The following is a 20,618-nucleotide window of genomic DNA, read 5'->3' on the forward strand; positions in this document are numbered from 1 at the left end:
CCGGCTGTGATGATCTCACTGACGCTGCTCTGTTCTTGGAGCCAAGGACAGATTCATGGTGGCTGGTACTTCGCCCCGCTTTGATTATTGACGCGGGAGGGCCCAGGCAACTCTGACACACAATGCAGGAATTTTCAGCCTGGTTTCCTGGTCTTACGCGTTATATTCTCGAGGTTACTGGAAAGTAATGTTTCCTTGTCGAAAAGGTCAAGGGAATGTCCCTCCTTGCCATCCCCTCCTGTTTTGCCGTCTTTCCTCTCTCGTTCAGTTGCCGTCTCAAAACTGCTGTTTCCTCATGTGCTTTGCCTCGCTCAGAGTGTGCTCTCGCGCTCCGCCTTTTATCCATGTGGGGAAGCTTAATGGAAGTCAGGGGTGTGTGATGGTCAGTAATTGCTTGACATTGCATGACCATTGTATTGGGACACATCAGGTATACTGCTCGGGTTTTATTCTGTTTTCTCACATAGCGGGCTGCCTCTGAGAATGTGTTTGTGTTGTAAACAGGGGTTGGGGGGTAGAGTTGCTAAATAGCCTACCTGGTGGTATGGGGATAAAAGTGTTATAGGGCAGGGGATACCGCGTCTCACCATCCGGGGACTAGTGGGGGAGACACGTTCTGATTTCTCACAGGTGGCAGACAAAAGCACTTCTCATTGAGAAGGTAGTATAATGACACAAAGGAGAGGAGACAACACTATTACAGATAATCTGGCCCATGTATGCAGAGCATGGGAATTAAGTTAATTAATAAAGACCTTAGCCTAAGTTGGTATGATCTGTCTAAAATTCCCTTTTGATTGTGTATCACACATTTGTTATTCTATTCTTAAATTTATAATACTGCCATTGTAACCAAAACAATAAACCCTTTAATACAAAACAAGAGTCTCAAGAATGGTGATGATCCAAAGAAATTGTAAGCCCATTCTGAAGCGGCCTACAAGACCATGACGGGCATAATTAACAAAAACAGAATATAAGCATACTTTAGTTTGGAACTGTAAACCACTAGCACTTAGCAGAGTGGCATTCATTACATTAGCATGTTCATTGTATTCTTAACAGCAGACAAGCTAATTGGATTTCTGTGAATGCAGTCCGTAACTACTTGCATCGGTCTCTTCTGGCTCTGCGCTCATTCAAATCTCTGACAAGAAGGAAAGAAGTCAGCGCTGAAGTGGTGAGAGAATGGTAGGGAAGGAGGGGGAGAAATCACTGGCAAAGTAATATGCTAATAGCATTACATGCCTTTGAGCTGGTCAATAACTTTGCTTGTTTTCCCCTACCCTTGCTGCAATCCTTGACTGAGTGGCTTAAAGTCTACTCCATAATGTATGCATTGGCCTGATGCCAAAACGAAAGCCTCACATTTACCTTAAAGCTAGAGATGGATGTTGTCTTCTTTGCACCTGCAAGGGTTTGGTTGACCCACTTAATTATAACTTCATCGTTGACCTTTTCACCTTCTCCAAGGTCTGACAGAACGTTTAAAGTGTACCTGCAGCAATGAAAGGAAAAGTCTGAATTCGGACACATTGCAGAGGCTGTCTGTGCTGGATGAAATATTGTACTGAAAGCAATTTAGGATTCAAATAATGTAGGAAAAAGATTGTCCACACGCAGAGGTTATTAATGAGCCATAACCTTATTACCCCATGAAACACAACAAAATACTGGCATGCAGCCACTCTGGGAGATTGGACTTTTTTTGTGATGGTTAAATTGTTAGGCAATACTGCTATTGTCAGTTAAGGATTTTTTTAAACCATCATCTCTGTCTCTGGTATTGCCACCTAAATCCTGGTTTAAACTGGTCTGCCAATTATCAGGAAAAGCTTGGTTAGAGCCTTCACATCAATCTTTACTAGTGGGAGGTGAGCATTGATTTATACTAGCCTCGTCCATCGATAGATAAGAGCGATCAGGCTTGCTTTAGGCCATCCTTTAAATTTTTGCTATTGATGCAAATCTTCCTGTCCTGGTTTAAATGGTGTGATCTAAACCCACTAGGGCTGCTGCCACTCCAGAATATCATGTAATTCCTACAAACTCCTTGGTCGCTTGCACCTTGTTTTTCAGTTATAGAATATGAAGAGGAAAGACAACACCAGACCAGTGTTAACTGAAAAGGTTCCTAAAGTACAGAGTAGGATTCCGTAACCCCCATCTCAAATAGGGCGTGCCTAACTGGGGTTACGTACATAGATCACTCTTGCAAGGCTAGAAATGAATACACACATACACCAGATGTTGTAAAAATATCGTTTATGCATGTGTTTCGTCTTATTATAGATCTGTAGTTACTTTGAAGCAGGCCATATCATTTCCCATGGGAGGCGCTAGAATGCTGGCACAGCTGAACCATTGAGAAGGGTATCCCTCAGGTGGCCAGGTTGCGTGGCCTGGGTGAGAGTAGAACACCAAGGAAAAAACTATTACATAAGGTAGTTGGGAAATGGAACAAAAAGAGAGAGGACATTTCTCCAAGGTGCTGCTGGTGGGCCAGGGCCCCGCAAACCATGCCAGGATGGTCCCAGGCATAATAAGGATGCCTACTAATTCTTTCACGGCCGGGCCGCATGTGTAGCCTGTCCAGAGAGGAATTGGAAATATTTGTCTGGTGTGGCGCGGGTGAAGAAGCTGGAGCCCAATGAAAGTGGAGACCTGGTCCGCAGGGGCAGGACGATGCAGAGGAAGACCGTAATGACAAACCATCCACGCTGCCAGAGGGACCTGGGATGCAGGAGCACATCAGAGGACCTTGCCATATGTAAGCCCCAAGCCGCTATGTCGGCTGGATTGTGTGGGTGAAGATCGGCATTGGCTCTGTCATCCAAGTGATGACACTGTGGAGGAGAGTAGGGGGTCTAGCAGACAGGATGAGGAGTGGCCCTGGAAGCCAAGTGAAGTGCTGCAGGTCGAGAACGGATCATGGTGCACACCAGCACTAACACTGTGTTTGAGCCACTGTGAATGGAGCAGGACATAGCCACACAGGGCAGGGAGCAGTTTGTCCTGGGTGGCACCATAGAGAGGTAGCGCATAACCATGGACTCAAGCTGATGCAGTGGTGGTGGCTGTAGTGATGTGGCCATGGCCGTCGGTGGTCCCGGCAGCATGTCAGCCACCTCCTCTGCACTGGGGTAGCGTGCAGAAAAGTGCATCCTTGTGAATAACCAAGTGTCCGGACACCCGAGCTGGAGTGGAGAATAAGTGCGAAAGGCGGGCCCACTCACTGGAGTGCCACTCAAGCAAAGGCATTGCCTCCTAGAGGAGCACTCGCTGTGGGACAATGTAATTCTTGGCCACAGTGGTGACAGAGAGTGAGTGGATTGAGTCGAAGCCGTGTGGTAGTGTGGGATCCACGTGAGTGGGGTAGGAAAAACAACAGTATGAATGAAATGACTAGCTGGGACAGGGGCGCACCAGACAAGGTATATTACTGGCTATCTGTAGCACAGCAGCCAATGATCGTTTCATGTAATGCTGTATTCATGTAGGGCTATCTTGCCTCTGTGTGGAGGTGCAAAACAGTATGTGGAATAGGTCCATGCCGGTGGATTAGGTCACCCAAAGAGCCAACTCCTAGCTCAGTACACATGTGTGACTAGAGAGAGTGTTGGAAGGTACGGTGTGGGCACACTTCTGGGTGCTCGCTTTGGAGGAGAGGCGAGAGTTCCCTCCTTGTGACTTCCTAGAGGCATACACGTACATAACAAGTGGTATTCCACTGGACACATCTAGACAGAATATGCTCGGGTTTGTAAAATGTATGGAAAGTGTACAAAGTTCAAACAAGTGTATGATCATGTTTTTTTTTCAAATACGGTTCTCTTTTGACAGCAAAATACTATCCCTGCTTCATGTTGTGATTCATTAGGAACTCGGGTAGGAGCACAACTCCTGTTAATAACAACTCTTATTGGGGCTGGTTACCTAATGTGCATTTTTGTCCACAGTTGCTCTAAGGGTGAAGCATGGCATGCAGTGGTCCTTCTTGGCAAGGATCCGCACCAGCAGGCCACGGTATCAATTACTCTGGGCTACAATTCACTTTGATGTACCTCGGACTGTATTCATCCTTAACTGACAAATGGTGACCACAGATGTGATGGGAAAAAGTCTGTCATAATCGCCATCATTGCCAATGAAAACGATACAGACACATGTATCATTGCACCTTCCATATCCAACTGCATATACATTGATGTGGGGGAGGGAATGGCAGATACAGAAAATAGGTACGTGAAAGACAAAACTGCAGGGTCTACTGTGGCATAACCCTGGGCAGTACTAACGAATAAGTATGAGATGTGTGCAGTGATGTTGTAAACTGACACCCCATATATATGGCACAGTGCCATGGGTGACAGTTTGGCCACTACCAATATGTTTAGCCAATGGCACTTTGCATTCTGGCATTTGAAAAGCTCAGGTCCAAGCATACAAAGTGCAGTTGACTAAAACACCAGAACTGTGTTTAGGTGTCCTACATGATGCTAGACCACATGGCAGATCTGATTCTCCCTCCTATGTCCATGTCTTTCTATTCAATGACCCTCTAATAACAAATATTCGCACCCGGGCGCGATTCTATAATCATCGCCCACACCCGTGACATAAAGGAACTAGGTTCCTTTTCGTATGACGGCCGCCATTTTTGAACTTTTTTTATGGCCACAGTCATCTGAAAAGGCACCTAGTGCCTTTTCCATTTTAATGGCGGCAGCCATTTTTACCCACCTTTTTTTCCCCGTCAAGACATGGGCTTGTGCACTACGTGCTGAGCTCATCTCCTTGGCAAGGGGGGCTGACATGGCAAGTAACGGGCCACAGCCCTCGCCAAGGTCCTCGCTTGGCGAGGGATAGCGGGATGTTACCGGCCATGTCAGCCCCCTACCAATGGAGTATATGCCACAATGTTCATCTGAGTGATTCATAAATATTATGAACATTTAATCTTAAATCGGGCCAAAACTAGTCATGAGGATATCAAGGGAGGCAGGAGACACAACAACTCAAACGCTTACTGAAACGCTCTGTTGTATGGAGTCCAACTCTTCCTTCTCTCAGTCTTCACTTTGTCAGGTGAATCTTTATCCCCAAAACAGGAATCTTGATTTTTAAACTTTATGAACATCAACATTTATTTATTTCCTAAAAAAACACCCCCTCTCTAGGAAAACCATGACATAGGGCCCACCTGAACCTCAAGCTTCAAGTATTTTGTACAATTGAAGCGCAGCAGAGAGAATAAGTCTGGCCACAAAGCCAGAGAAAGGTCCAAGCTGTATCAAGCATTATGGAGGATGGGATGTTAATGGAGATAACCTGTAAGTAATCAAACATCATGACTACATTTGTCTCTCATCACATTTAAAACTCTTAGAGACCATAAAGCAGTTAGTCCATACTCAGTTCCCACAGAGAACGAATACGAAGGGGGCACAAGTTTAATGCAAAACAGTTCAAAAGGAGTCCTCTGCAACTCCTGCAAAACGAAAGGGGGATCCCTTGTAGAAAAGAGCCACGCTTCTGAATGAGAATTGATTGGGCTGGCCGACAAAGGAAAAGCAGAACTCTTTGCTTTTGGGTCATACATGAAGACTGATGTGGGTCATACATGAAGACTGATGTGCCATGTAACAGACTTCTGATTGGCAGAGAGAGAACCTGCACAATGCAAACGTAGACTTGCTGCAAAATTAAAACGCTGATTTGGGGGCATTGAAGGCTATCCACACGTCAACCAAATCCACAATGACTTGATGATGATCGTTTTAAACAAGCAGAGCCACTATTTTATGATGTATGTGACCTTTGATATTTAGTTTTTATTGGGGCCATTGGTTCTAAAGTAAAAGAGGTTCCTCTGAAAATAGTTCTACCTTTAGGGGGAGAATCAGAAACCTCTGTCCCTCAGAACACAGATACGGAGTACTTTGTTGGACTGCAAATGTAAAAATCTGGGAAGTTAACTCGAATTCTTTCAATATAATACCTCGCCCAGTTCATACTAACTCAGCTAAATTTACTTTGCACTGTACACATGTCTCCTAGAAACGTGCAGAGTAATGAAATGCAATGTTTCTAGGCAGTGAATATAGATCTGCTAAAGTGAGTAGGATGTGCAATAGTTAAACAGAAGTTTGGAGATTATGACCCTCTCTGTTAATGTCAAAATGTTTAATTATTTTGGAAAGGGCTATAACCAAGCAGAAAACCTTGAAGCTCTCCTATAGCCTCCTTCCTCACACTCCATCCTTCCCCGCTATATCCCCTTTCCCTACAAGTAGCCAAGTGACTCTATATTAGCGGCTACGGCAGGTATGTTTAACAAACCTAGCCCATAATCGGTCACATGAAAAATCTATTTTTCATTCTGAATTTGAATATCTTTTAATAAAACGATGAAGCAAAAGCATTTGTTTTGAGCTGCTGAATTCTGTACGGGATCTAATCTCAATTGCTGATAAGACTATCCTTTCAGTTGCATGGCAAGAAAGCCCACAATAGTGAAATGTGCTTATTATTCACCCATCTTTTATTTATTTTTGCATTTGTATAGCGCACACAAGCCCTCCAGCATCAGGGCGCATTGGAGAACAGGTTGTATGAGGCCACTTATGCCCAGAAGTAGGTTACAGGTTACATTGGTGCATTGGTTACAAACCGTGCATACATATTGCTGCAAGGGTCCGGAAATGGTGGGAGGGCAAAGACCTTCGAGTTAATTGAAGAGCTAGGTTTTGAGGCTTTACGGAAAGCCCAGTATGAGCCTTCCGATCCGAGATTAAGGTAATTGTTTCGGATTACATGACATGTAACAGGAACTAAGAAATTGATACGCTTTCTCCTTTCCTGTTTTTCTCCAGATTTGCCTTTCCCTTCACTGACTGCAAAATACAGTTTAAGTCAAAAACCCAACTCATGGAGGGAACGCCACGTGGACTAGACAATCTTCTTATTTGGGGGTTCTGCAGATGTTCCTGCCATGTCATGCTTTTCTACATATAGCTGGAATGAGAGTGAGATGTTCGAGGCAATACTACATGAATCGCTTCACCGATAAATTAGGACAAACACCTGCGAAATATTTATAAAACATCTTACCTTCTCATGACCTGCCACACCAAAGCCAAGGTTAGAGTTGGGTTGCCTTCATTTATGTCCTGCCCGCCAATACCAACCAATGAAAATTTGGCCTTCGTTTTCCCGAGTTCTACTGCGTAATTACAATTCTCAATCTAAAATGAAACAATTGCCAGAACACAATAATCTTATTAAAGTAGTCAAATTTGGCGATTGATTAATCGACTGACAGATGGACTCTCGGATCTCTGTAGTTAGAAGAAATTACAAAGTTTTTGAACTGAAAATGCTTACTTGCAAATTTCCCACAACATCCCCCTTTTCTAATTTATTTATTTATTTTTTCATTTGTATAGAGCCTAAACCCTCAGTCGTCAGGACGTTGTTACAACCGGTTACACAATACAAACTTTCAACAGTGCCGATGGCACCTTGACAATAAAACAGGCACAAGACATTAAAGCGACAACTCACATGCAGCTTACTTTCCCAAGTAAGGAGAGGTTAGGCAAATTACCATGTTTTCAGAGCTTTGCAGAAGGCCCATTATGAGTCCTCGGCTCTTAGTCCTGGGGGGAGGGAATTCCAGAAGTGTATCACGACTGCAGGGAAGCTTACCCCGTTCCCCCCTCCTTTGGCACTTTATGGCTAATTTGTGGGCATGGAGGTTCTTACTGGTCTGTCAGACTTAGATCTCTAGATTTTCTGAGACAGGTATTGTGGGGTAGTCTTACTCAAGTATTTGTGGGTAATCAAAAGAGTCTTGAAGATAATCCTTTCCCTGATAGGGAGCCAATGAGCCTTTTTCCTGGCGTCTGTGATGTGGCCCTTTTTGGGATGTTCAGTGCTGCTCGGAGGGTGTTATTCTGTATTAACTGTAATTTGTTTAGGTTCTGTTTGAAGGTTCCCGAAAATAGGATGTTGCAATAATCCAGTCTAGCACCCATGATTGCTCTGGCAATAGTCATGCAGCTTTCTGCGGTGAGGTATTGTCTAGCTGCATTGATGAGCTTTGCAGTGTAAGCTGCTGAAGACGCTACAGCGCTGGCTTGTATGTTAAAGGAAAGGGAGGCATCCAGGTGTACACCTAAGGGTTTTACCACATCTGAGACAGGAATCTGGAATCCATCAATCGAGAATGAAGTGAATCGCATGCTGAGCTTTTTTAGCACTGCGGGGGTGCCCACCAGCAGAATCTCCATCTTGTCATCGTTCTGGCACGAGTGATTGGTCACCATCCAAGACTGGATTGTGGAGTATTCTTTGTTGAGCATACGGCAGTCTTTATCATAAAAGCCTGACAGGGGTAGGAGGAATTGGGTGTCGTCAGCATAGTTTGTATAGGAAATGCCAAGGTCATCCAGTAGATCAAATAAGGGTTTCGTGAAAATATTGTATAGGGAGGAGGACACACATGAACCTTGGGGGACGCCACATGGAGTAGGCGAGGCACTTGCTGTGTCTGAGAAAACTCTCATGGATCTGCCTTCTAGGAAGGAGGCAACCCATACGGAGGCTTCTTTGGAGAAATTAACAGCAGATTTGAGGCGGTGGCATAACATTTTATGGTTTACTAAGTCGAATGCGGTTGAGAGATCCAGTAAGAGGAGTAGCGCAGGTTTGCCCTCATCCCTAAAAGAATCCATTTGAATTTTCATGTCTAGTAGTGCAGACTCAGTGCCATGTCCAGGTCTGAACCCTGGATGACGCATCCCTAGGATGTGATTCAATTGTAGATAGTGTTGGATCTGGTTGTAAACTGTTCTGTCTAGGATCTTAAGCAGGAAGGATACTGTGGAGCCGGATACTGGTTATCTGTTGCTTTAAATCCACTAGCAAGTATTTGTTTTTGTTCACATATTACAATTTTGGAATGATTAGAGATTTTCCTCACTTATCATTTTATTTCCATGCTCTTATAAAGCTGGACGGTTGTCACAGTAACTCGACATAGACATGACGTGACCTATTAAAGTTCACAAAGGTACGCTGTGACAATGTGCATGCGTGACCAGAAAATGCACATTTGCGTTACAATAAGGCATCAATAACCAGGAATGCACATGTTTTGGAGCCCATTTGATGTGGGCTTATGGCAAATGAGAATATTTTTGCATAGGGTTACATTCTTTTGTACTCTGCCCACTGTCTCCAAGTACTGCACACTCATTTGGTCGCCACCCCTTGCTGAGCTTTCATGTTGATCTAGAACTGATAGGATATAGCAAACCCATTCCACAGAAACGTAAAGAAGCAGCTCTTCTTTCCCAGCACCTTGGAACTAAAGACGCTGATTTTTAATAATGTATTTTTTGTTTTCAGATAAAAGAAAAATGAATAGCAATAATTTGAAGTTTTTAAAGGAATGGTTTGCCCAACATTTCTTATTTAAAAAATAGATAGGCAATATTAAAAAAAAAAAAAACGATTGGCATTTTTTTTTCCGAAGTCCCTATGTAAAATTTTGAGCAATTCAAGCTCAAAGAAAGCACATATGGCATCCATTTTGTGAACTGGATGCTCGCTGCAGGGCTCGCTTTGGCTTTTGCGGCACTAATGAAGGAAAAGTCAGCCAGCTGTAGTAAATAAAAGCTACCACTGGGTGGCTTTTCCTTCATTGGTGCTGTACGCGGAGGACGGGGACCGGAGACTACAGGCAGAAAAGCTGCAGCTGCATCTCGGTAAGTGCTATTTATTTAATAAAAATAAACACTAGCTGTGGTTTTTTTTCAAAGTTTTCTGGGCTGGAGGAGCCCGGAAAACTTAGAAATAAAACCACAGCTTTAAAAATGATGTATTTATGTTTGCGGTCATATTTGAAGCGACCGCAAACATAAATACAACGTTATTGTGTTTGAAAACGCTGCAGTTTTTCTTTCTAAGTTTCTCAGGCTCCTCCGGCTCGGAGGAGCCTGAGAAACTCCCCGTTAGGGCTGCCCGTGGGGAGCCCTAGAGCCCCAAATGGGAAAGCCGATTTAGGCAGAAACACTACGCGGTTGTTTTCTGCAATGCTAAATGCTGCAGTGTTTCTGCCTAAATCTGCTTTCCCATTTGGGGCCCTAGCCCTAAAGCCCCAAATGGGAAAGCAGATTTAGGCAGAAACACAACGCGGTTGTGTTTGAAAACGCTGCGGTTTTTCTTTCCAAGTTTCTCGGGCTCGGAGGAGCCTGAGAAACTTGGAAACAAAAACTGCAGCGTTTACAAACACAATAACGTTGTATTTATGTTTGCGGTCGCTTCAAAATCTACTGCAAACATAAATACAACTTTTTTAAAGCTGCGGATTTATTTCTAACTTTTCCGGGCTCCTCCAGCCCTGAAAACTTAGAAAAAAAACTGCAGCTAGTGCTTATTTTAAAAAATAAATAAATAGCACTTACCGAGATGCAGCTGCAGCTTTTCTGCCTGTAGTCTCCGGTCCGCATCCTCCGAGTCCCGGTACCAATGAAGGAAAAGCCACCCAGTGGTAGCTTTTGTTTACTACAGCTGGCTGGCTTTTCCTTCATTAGTGCCGCAAAAGCAAAAGCCAGCACAGGCGGGCATCCATTTCACAAAATGGATGCGCCCATGTGCTTGCTTTTGCAAATTTTGAGCTTGAATTGCTCAAAATTTTACATAGGGACTTTGAAAAAAAAAATTCCAATCGTTTTTTTTTAATATTGCCTATCTATTTTTGAAATAAAAATTTTTGGACGAACCATTCCTTGAATGGAAGGAATCAGAAGTATAGGTACTTGTTTGGGAGTTTTAGATCTGGCACATGGCTTTTCATTTTATAGCTCCCACTGGAGTAGAACTCCCATTGCCTGCTGAAGTATACAATATGACAATATAAAACAATATAAAGCAGTTGCTAAGCTGACCTTTTTCATGTTACCTCCAAGGGCAGGGTATGGTGCTCTGTTGACACTGTTCCAGTCCACAGGCATGCGAATCATCTCGTACAGTTGAAATATTACTATGGCATTGCTCAGATCACTAGATAATGGGAGAGGAATGACATAATGAATTCACAATTTATACCTGGTATATATCACAACAGAATAAGACACCTTAAATGAATTAAAATCGAATTGTCATAAATTAGCACATTTCCCACAAGATAACACCGATTCAATGTGGTGGGCCTCCATGGGTGGTGGGAGCTGCATCAATGGCTCCCAAACTCCCTTTCCCAACATTTCCTCTACAGTATTGCATTGATTCATGCCCAACAGTTATTTAGAAATATTTATTTTTCGATTACATTATTTCTAAAATACTTAACATATATGGGGGTGTGGGGGAAAGGGTTACAAGGGGTGGGGAGGGGATTGGAGTAGGACCTACAATATAGGGAACAGGGCTTTGGGGGATACCCCCCAATAGAAACAAAATATATTTCAATGAGCTTTTTCAAAATAATTTAGTCGAAAATAAATATTTTGAAAAAACTCATGCCGATGTAGGGACATAGAACCTCCTATAAGCCTGATCCTACAGGATCTCCAGTCTTACCATTGTTTGGCCTCTCTTCTCATCTTAGCCCACCAAGATGGTCAGGTTGGCCCTGTGGTCAGATCTCCCAATTCGCTCTCTATGAGGATGAATAGACATGGTTTACATGGCCATGGTATGCCTTGAGGATTTGGGAGATCTGGGCAACCTGGTGAGACAACCCACATAGTAGTAGCTTCCATGACTGCAGTAACAGAAGTAACAAAGGGGGGAGCTGTAAGAAGATCATAGAAAGTGCTGGGGGAAAGAAGGCTTACCCGGGAGAAGGTAGTAAAAGAGGAAATGGGAAGTTAGGAAAAGGGTCATGTTTCACTACCAAACCCCAGCAGGACGAGCAAGTCCTCCTGGCAAGTGAAACCCTGAGCAAACAACTGGGAGAACCCCTACAAGGCAAAAGTGTGGCTGAGCACCGAAACACCAGTCTGCCCAAGAGCCTGGTACCGCAGTAGAGGGCGATCACCAAGACAGAATGAGAGCTGGAGGTGCAAACTACCTTTCATATACGTACAGCAGGACGAGACTTTGTAATATACTTTGGTTTGGCCTCTTTTAATCTCTTCATTGCATCTTATAGGATTTCAGTGTTGGACTCGTTGTATATGGAACTTTACACTGAGAAACCCATATGACGCATGAGGGAGAGGTCAATATCTTGAGTTCCTGATTAGCAAACCCTTTGTCCTTGCCTTACGGTAGAAGTTGACACCTTTGGGAATATTATTCATCACCTTAATTTTGTCCATCCTTATCATCCTGACACCCTTCAGATTTAGTTTAGAAAAATTCTTGACACGTTGGACCTCATTACGAGTACAGTGGTAAGTGGGAAAAAGTGTCAGTAATTCCATTACCACCACTTTTACCACTCCGCCGAATTAAGCGTTCCAAAAAATGGGCGCTAAATCCACCAGCAGAATTACTGCTGTGTCCCAGTGGTAATTCTGCCTTTGGAATTAGCACCAGAAATAAAAATGGTAATTCCACTGCATTACAAGTGGAACCACTGCTGAAATAATGCCAAATATGGGTGGTAATTCTGCCAGAAAATGTGCATAGTTACCGCCACCCAACCGGTGGAGGTAAATGCTTGCAGGTGAAGAAAATTAAGCCACAGGTTCACGCAATGGACTCAAACGGGGTATGTAAGGGACCACCTTCCCCAAACTCACTTCCAAGCACCATGCAGCCCATGGCAGTTGCCAACTAAGGGATCCAGGGACTCCTACTATATATTGACCTACAGAGGATAGCACACCAGCAGCAACCAAGGAACCCACCAGGGCCAAGACGGACGAGACGTGTGGGAAGGATGGCGCTAATTCCCAGAGTCAGCCCATTGCCCTGGACAATGACAGATGCACAGTTGATAACACTGTATCACCTCAACCGCCAAACCATTGCAGACCTCCTCACGCTTTTACAGCCCGACATTGAAAGTACCATCAATATACAAATGGCCATACTACCGCTGCTGGAGCTGGTATCAGTCCTACACTTCTGTACCGCAGGAACATATCAACACACTGTTGGCATGTCACAACTAACATTTTAAAAAGTGCTGGGACAAGTGCTGGATGCTATACTGAAATATGTGCACCAGCACATCTTTCTGCCGAGCAGCCCTGCAGAGGTACATGCCACGAAGGCCAGATTTTACACCACTGCCCACTTCCCCAATGTAATAGCAGCTCTGGACTGCATGCATGTGGCATTGGTGGCACCCCAGGTATCGGAGCATGTGTTTTGTAACAGGAAACAGTACCATTCCCTAAATGTGCAATGTACATATGACGCAGACCTCACTGTGACCCACTACTGCACCCGTTTCCTAGGTTCAAGTCATGACCCCATGTTACTATGGAGCAGCACCCTGCCTGTGTACATGGAGATCGACAGAGGCCAGCACACTTGGATTCTTGGTATGTGTCCACAAAGGTAATGTGGAAGTGAGGGAAGTGGGGAGTGGGTGTGGTGACAAAGATCCACCATGCACATGTGGCACAAAGTATCCTGGGGTATGATGCACATGGCATAACAACACCCTGTGCCATGCCCACTCCACACTAAAGCAGTCGGGCTAATGGACCACAAATCCCAGAATGCATAGGACACCATAATTGAATATGCATTTCAGTGGCCCCCTCCCTTACCCCTCCGATTTGATGGCAGGTGGCCACTCATGGAAGCAGAAAGTGGGCTACTCATTAATTATGGTTGGTTGGTTTGTTTGTTTATTCATTTCTAATGCGCACCAGACCCAAGGGTATCAGGGCGCAGCAGTTACAGGATAGCAAAGCTTAGGTTAACCAGTTACACAATAAGGTAATTACAAGACATAGACAAATCAAATATATGCAATGTTGCACAGTGGAAATATTACAAGGCAGAAAAAAAATCAAATATATACATTAGGTGAGAACACAGTTACAATGTTGGGTGCTCACATGGAAGGGACTTAAAAATCAGAGGACTTGTGCCAGTTTATATAGTTGAGTCTGAAGTTCAGGTAAGGTTGATCTTCTCAGATGGTGTGTGGCAGGGAGTTCCATAGTTGGGCAGCTTTGACGGGGAATCTACAGCCGCCAACCTTTGAGAGCTTAAATCTAGGGATAGTGAGACATTTGGAGTTGGTAAGTCTAAACTAAAACCATGGTAGTCCACCCACCATATGGAAGAGGTCAGCCAAAACTCAGTATAGAAATTGATGGGCACGATATCGAGCAATTAGAGTGCTTTGACTACCTTGGCATCCAGTTTGCCAGAAATGGCAGCTGGGTTAGCCAGGTGGACAAGGCCCTCAAAACCCTCGAATGGCACAGCAATATAATACTGAAATGAGCCCATGATCATGAGGAAAGGTTTTCTCCTGTTTTACAGCTCTACCATTTGCAAGCTAGAGCTTGTGCAATGTTTGGCGCAGAGATTTGGGGCCACTCGAACCCCTCCAGGTTGGCCACTATTGAAAGTACATTTTTGAAAAAAGCACTGTCTTTACGCCAAAGCACTCCAATTATCACTTTATGTTTAGAGTTGAACCAGGGGCTAATTATTGAAGAATTTTCTGTGTGCCCTGTCCATTACTGGTACGGCTATGGTCATCCCCCTATGACAGACCTCATTATACAATACGGAGGGTGTGATCTTAAAATGGTACAGGCATGTTAGATCTCAATTGACCTTGTTGGGCCTTGAAGACCGTTGGCATAAGCCGCAACTAATAAATAGGCGGTCAAATATTATTCTTTCCCAAGCATTTCATACAGCACTACGTAGTAAGGAAAGTATTGCCTACTGCCAGTCGAATATGGCAACTGCCTATTGGAATACGAAATTGGACTTTGGGTATGAAAATGATCTTGACTTTATTTCCCGCCAGCTACATGCAATCTCTTTATATACCATTTTGCTTAGGCACTCTGCCATTGTGTGCCTTAAAGTTGGCCTGGCACATGTGCACTTCAGAATTGTGCCCATTATGCTTGAAAGGTAAAGAAGACATTACCCATTTTCTTTTTTTCTGCTCATATTACAGAGGAGTAAGAGCTCGCTTCCTCAAGCCTCTATTCCAGAAGCTGTCTCTACAACACCTTAGGGAAGCTCTTAGTGTTTGCAAGCCCATCTCAAGCGAGCTAGTCGTTTGCACTGTTTCATCATATATGCACAGGGCCTCACAAATTAGGAAATGTCATCTCTCCTTTTCAACCTAATCTGTCACTGCTGAGGCTATCTAGACATAGCTCTTTTTTTACTTTCAACTATGAATGCCACCGGAGGGCACATTCGGCTTGTAAAAGCATTAAAAAAAAAAAATCAGAAATATTTCTTAACATTTTTATTTTCGTTTTTATTGTTCAGCACTTTTGCACAGGCACTTTGGGCCCGCTATTTTAGAAGCCTTAAACCTATCCTATCAAAGTGGTTGTTCGCTTATGCAAAAATCTACGTGATGATTATCGGCCATTGTTGTCATTTTGCACTTTAAGTTCTTGCATCCTACAATAACTATTTGTGTATCATTGAAAACAATAACTTAGCTCGCTTTGCAGTGCACTTCATAAGAATAACACTGTTATTTGCGGTGCATGTTGATTATTCCTCGCGGGTGGGTATTATAAGAAGCTGCAATATTACCTATTTGCAAGTGACAGTCTCATTCCATTTGCAGGTGACTCTGGCCACCAACAACTACCATGGCTCATGACACCAATAAGGTACCCTGGGACGCCACATGAAATTGCCTACAACGAGGCACTCACAAGGATCAGGGTCCACATACAACGCACATTTGGACTCTTGAAAGGAAGATTCTGGTGCCTCCACCGGACTGGAGAGGCACTTATGTACACTCCAGAGAAGGCTGGGAAGATAGTCCTTGTGAGTGTGCAATGCTGCATAATATGTCTATCGGGAGGAATGTGCCATTGCCTGCTGAGGTGGACTTGGTACAGGTATACTCAGAGGAGGAGGGTGACAAGACATGGGATGCCAGACCGGCACACGATAGCCGTGCAGAAGTAAAGGATGGGCGCATGCAGCGTCAAGAATTGATAGACAGTGTTTTCTGATATAAAATATCTACACTGCACAATTAGATCAATCACTGTAGTAAGATCTATGACACGACCCAAAAGACTACCAGAAATGTACTTGTGATGCAAACTCCATTTATTAAGTCTGTGAAATCCATGTCCTCCCTCTACCCTCACTCCCCAACGCCCATGTCCACCCTCTACCCTCTCTCCCCAACACCCATGTCCTGCCTCCACCATCACTCCTGTAAGGAACCCATGGTGGCAACGGTAAAGACAGACACAAGTGATCACAGTTCAAGGCTGTTTATTAAATGGTGTGCAGGTTGGAAAAACGCCTAATCTAAACCTAAATCTAAGATGGGAGCAAGTGACGGCCATCAAATGAAAATAAAGCAGTCCTAGTGGCGTCATGTCAAATAAAAAGGGCTTATACTAAGAAACCTATTGCCAAACCTTACAACTAATACAAAAAGGGTGTGGGATAGATCTCAAAAAAAGAAAGAAGTGTTCACAAATAATATGTCAGGATGCGGTATCCTGGGACTCCCTTTCCCACATTTTGAGCCCGGGGTAAGGCGGGATCCTGGAGCACAGTACACTCTTGCGCTTCTCCAGCACGAGACGACAGTTCCACTTGCAGCTATCAGGATAGTCGGTGGCCAAGTCTTGTTTCTCTTGAAAGTCTCTTGCCTTCGAGGGCCTGACGTATTCAAATAGCAAACAAAAGCTCCTTCAACAAAATGAAAGTGTGTTTCCTGGTTTCATTTAGGATGAGGATTCTTCACCCCTGGATCCCCCTCTTCCGGGCGCTGACCCCTGTTCCTCGTGGTGTTGGGTGATAGCTTTACACCCCCTGGATCTCCCTCTTCCGGGCTTGGATCCCAAAACAGATCCTATCAATATCAAGGTCTTCAGTGGTTGTGATTTCCTGGTCCTGACACAAAGTTCTGCTTCATGTATTTCTCGGGTGATGGCTTCACCCATAGGTTCCCCGTCTTCCGGGCGCAGACCCCACTTTGTTTTCAGCCTCCCTCCTCTGGGTTCAATATGGCTTTTCTCAGGTGGTGGGTTTACCCCTGGGTCCCCCTCTTCCGGGCGTTGACCCTTCTCTTACTTTCAGCCTCCCTCCACCGGGTTCACTATGGTTTTTCCTTCACAAATCTCAGTGTCTTTTTAAACAGTTCCAGTGGACATCCGTCTTCCGGTTTCACTCTTGCCAACTTCACATTCACTTTCAATGTTTGCAGAATTCACTTCCCTTGCTTTCTCACAGTTCTTACTTCAAAGGCTTTCGACTGTATGGGGATTTTGCTTGACATCCTGTATGTCCACTTTGACCTATCTTGGCGGCTCTCCCACAGCCTTCTGGTAACTGTAGTTTCACTCAGACGGGGACTGACCAGTGTTCCTCAGCGCAGCACCCACGTGGTGCCTTCCCTTTTCCAGCTGGTCTCCCCTTTACAATGTTACAGTTCTTTATGCTTTTCTCTCTTTGCCAGTCTCATTCACCACAGCCCAATTTTTATCGGCTCTCCCCTCGACTCACCGGCTTCGATGAACCCCTTGGCATTCCTCTTTAACTGGAGTCAAAGCCGGTACCCTCTCGCTCTGGCTTATCAGCGTCGATACGCTCTGTATACCGTTGACATCTGCTGCAGCACACTTGGGCTATTGTCCTCATCCTTACGATTCTTTCAGCGCAGGGTTCATGGGGTTTTGTCGAAGAGGGTAAGGTCGTATCTCTCCTCATCAGCCTCTCGATGTTTGCTGCCATTCTCCTCCTTTTGAACTGCCAGGTCTGTAATAGCTGTCTTGTCATGCGATCTGCCTTGCTCATACTGTGCTCTCTTGTTCCACCTTTTATCGCTGTGGGGAAGGTAAGGGGACATCAGGTGTGTGTGATTCTGATCAATTGCCTGACTTTGTGCGTCATGCAAAAGTGTTAGTGTCTGAAAAGGGAGCGGGGATGCGGACAGTGGTTTTGAATTTCCTATGGGTTAGGATGGGGAAAAGGTGTTGAAAGAAGGGGTATGCCGCGTCTCATCCGTCAGTGTCCCAGTCTCACTCCCTGAGGACCCCCCCATCCAGGTGAACCTCCATCATTAGTCCACCCACAGGAACTGGATACAATAGTGAAGGTCGTGTCCTGTCCACCTGGATGACAGATCCTGGGGTTTAGCCAGGGAGACACCTTCAGGTTTCTCACACTCCACAACACCCATGTCCTCCCTCTACAATCACTACCCAAAACCCATGTATTCCCTCCACCCTCACTCCCCAAGACCCATGTTCTCCCTCCAACCTCACTCCCAACACCCATATCCTCCCTTCAACCTCACTTACCAACACCCATGTCCTCTCTCCACCCTCACTCTCCAAACGCTATGTCCTCCCTCCCTCTGCAACACCCATGTCCTCCAGCCACTCTCACTCCCCAACACCCATCTGCTCCTTCACTCCATGTGCTTCCTTCACCCTCACTCCCCAACAACCATTTCCTCCCTCCACCCTCACTCCCTAGCACTGATATCCTCCCTCCACCCTCACTACTTGACACCCATGTCCTCCCTCCACCCTCACTCCCCAACACACATGTCCTCCCTAATGGAATCAAGTCCACTGATGTGCTGCAGTGTCAGCAGCAGAGCATGTTGCATTGATTTGTTGCCTGTAGATATGCTGTCAGTAAGTTTTTGCACTCTCTGGCCAACCACAATACTTGACCCTGTGGCTTCCTTGAAGTGTCTGCACTAGTGGTAAAGTTCCCTTGCCACCCGGCAAGATGCACCCTGCACTATGTCTTGCATTTCTTGGGCATGCTGCAGTTGCAGGTCTGTGAGCTCCTCCATTCTTTGCTGCCGCTGCTCCATCCTTGTGAGCCTTTCCCATATGGCTGTCAGGGTTTCTTGTGGCAGCTGGTCTGGTGGGTGGAGTGGGAAGGGGGCATCAGATAGGGTCTGTATCCCACTTATGTCATCCCCATCAGCTCCAGACTCTTCATCCTCTGTGCCGATATCTGTGTCCATATGGGGCTGCAACAGTGGGCCCTGAGAAACTGAGGCGCACGAAGAAGGAGAGGCTGGCGGTTCAGTTCTGGGATATGTGCCAGGTGCAGGCATGTCATCCCATGAGGATGCACCCAACGGTGTGCTGGCAATGACGCTGGTGACTGGGCAGTTGTGGTAGTGGGTATGTTTGCTGCACCTGTGGGAGTGGTGGCCGATGTAGCAGGAACAGCTGTCATGGTGGCCAATGGCTTCTTGACTAGCGTTTTCCTCCAGGTTGCCAAAATTTGTGCATCATGGAGTGAGGGGACAATGCATTTTTCCTGGCAGTTGTTTGGTGTGGCTCATTTGCGGCCTCAGCTTCTGAAGGTCCATGCTGCACTGAATTTTGCATCATCTGCCTGACTGCTTTGGGAGCCTGTTGTGGGAAAAAGGAGCGGTGCTCAGAGACATGCTAGGTAGTTGTTTCTATTCATTTAACTCATTCAGTGTAGTGGCTCTTCCACATGCATTTTGTATGGGCTGCCTGTGACTGAATACACATGATGGCTCACCTGTCATTGAGACAGGGATGCTGGACCATCTGAGATGGCCACACAAAACCTGTCTTGTTGCCGTAACGGCACTTGATGTCAATGTCACATTCTTAATATGACGGCCTACCCTATTGGGTCAAACATGCTTTGGGCTCATGTGCAAAGGCTCACATGATTGCATGGGGTGACACTCATTTAGGGGCATTCAATTCATAACTGTCAGGCTGAACTGGGCCTAGTGCAATGTCAGATGTTCACTAGGTGATTTCCATGGAAAGTCTGCGTTCACATCCCTTCCATCTATTGGGTTTATTTCCATGTTTGCCAGTGAAAGTGAAGTTTTACAGTGGTATGGCTGACAAACTTGGTGAACATGACTGCCACTATACATGGGCCACATATTCTACAACATTAGGGTAGTGGCACATCATTGCTTCTCTCCATTTGAGGGCCCAGGGTGTTAAACCGTAATTATACAGTGCCTCCTTATTATTTATATAGGCCTAAACCCATTCACGCTACACGGAAAACCGCGTTGCAAAGTTCAGATTTTTGGGTTAACTTTGCTGCCATTTTAAGATTCATCCGCCATTTTGATTTTCACTCGTGTTCTACGTTCTAAAATGGTAGACTATGTTTTCGACTTGCAGCCAAGCCTTCCGACCTTTGAGTTCTGTTTATGTTTAGGTTGTCTGCGAGCCGACTGCTTAAGCAAAGCAAAGAAACCTTGTGCTTCGTATGAACTGCTACATCCTTGTATAAACACTGATTCAATGAAGAGTAAACGACGATCGTATGTTTTAGCTGAACTAGATTGTGAGAGATTCTTGAAACAAGGCTTACCGCAGATCCGAGAACCTATACCACCATTGTACAATCAAAAGGAAAGGAAGAACCCTTCTTCACATAATAGGCAGCGCCATTAATAAGTAGTCAACACGAGATAAGGTTATAGT

The 20,618-nt window shown here is 45.0% G+C and overlaps 1 protein-coding gene across 3 annotated transcripts in view; it reads right to left on the reverse strand.

Annotated features, from left to right (window-relative positions):
• The window catches only part of PLS1 (plastin 1), a 697,248-nt gene that overhangs the window by 10,405 nt on the left and 666,225 nt on the right, over positions 1 to 20,618 (reverse strand). For all 3 annotated transcript variants that reach the window (XM_069618268.1, XM_069618269.1, XM_069618267.1), the window contains exons 12-14: positions 10,956 to 11,070; positions 7,114 to 7,247; positions 1,375 to 1,498 (exon numbers count right to left, since the gene is read on the reverse strand). In XM_069618268.1, coding sequence (XP_069474369.1) covers positions 1,375 to 1,498; positions 7,114 to 7,247; positions 10,956 to 11,070 — 373 coding nt within the window. The remainder of the gene's footprint in view (positions 1 to 1,374; positions 1,499 to 7,113; positions 7,248 to 10,955; positions 11,071 to 20,618) is intronic.

Source organism: Ambystoma mexicanum, chromosome 10 (assembly GCF_040938575.1).
Source record: "Ambystoma mexicanum isolate Mex_15411 chromosome 10, UKY_AmexF1_1, whole genome shotgun sequence".
Lineage (NCBI taxonomy): Eukaryota > Metazoa > Chordata > Amphibia > Caudata > Ambystomatidae > Ambystoma > Ambystoma mexicanum.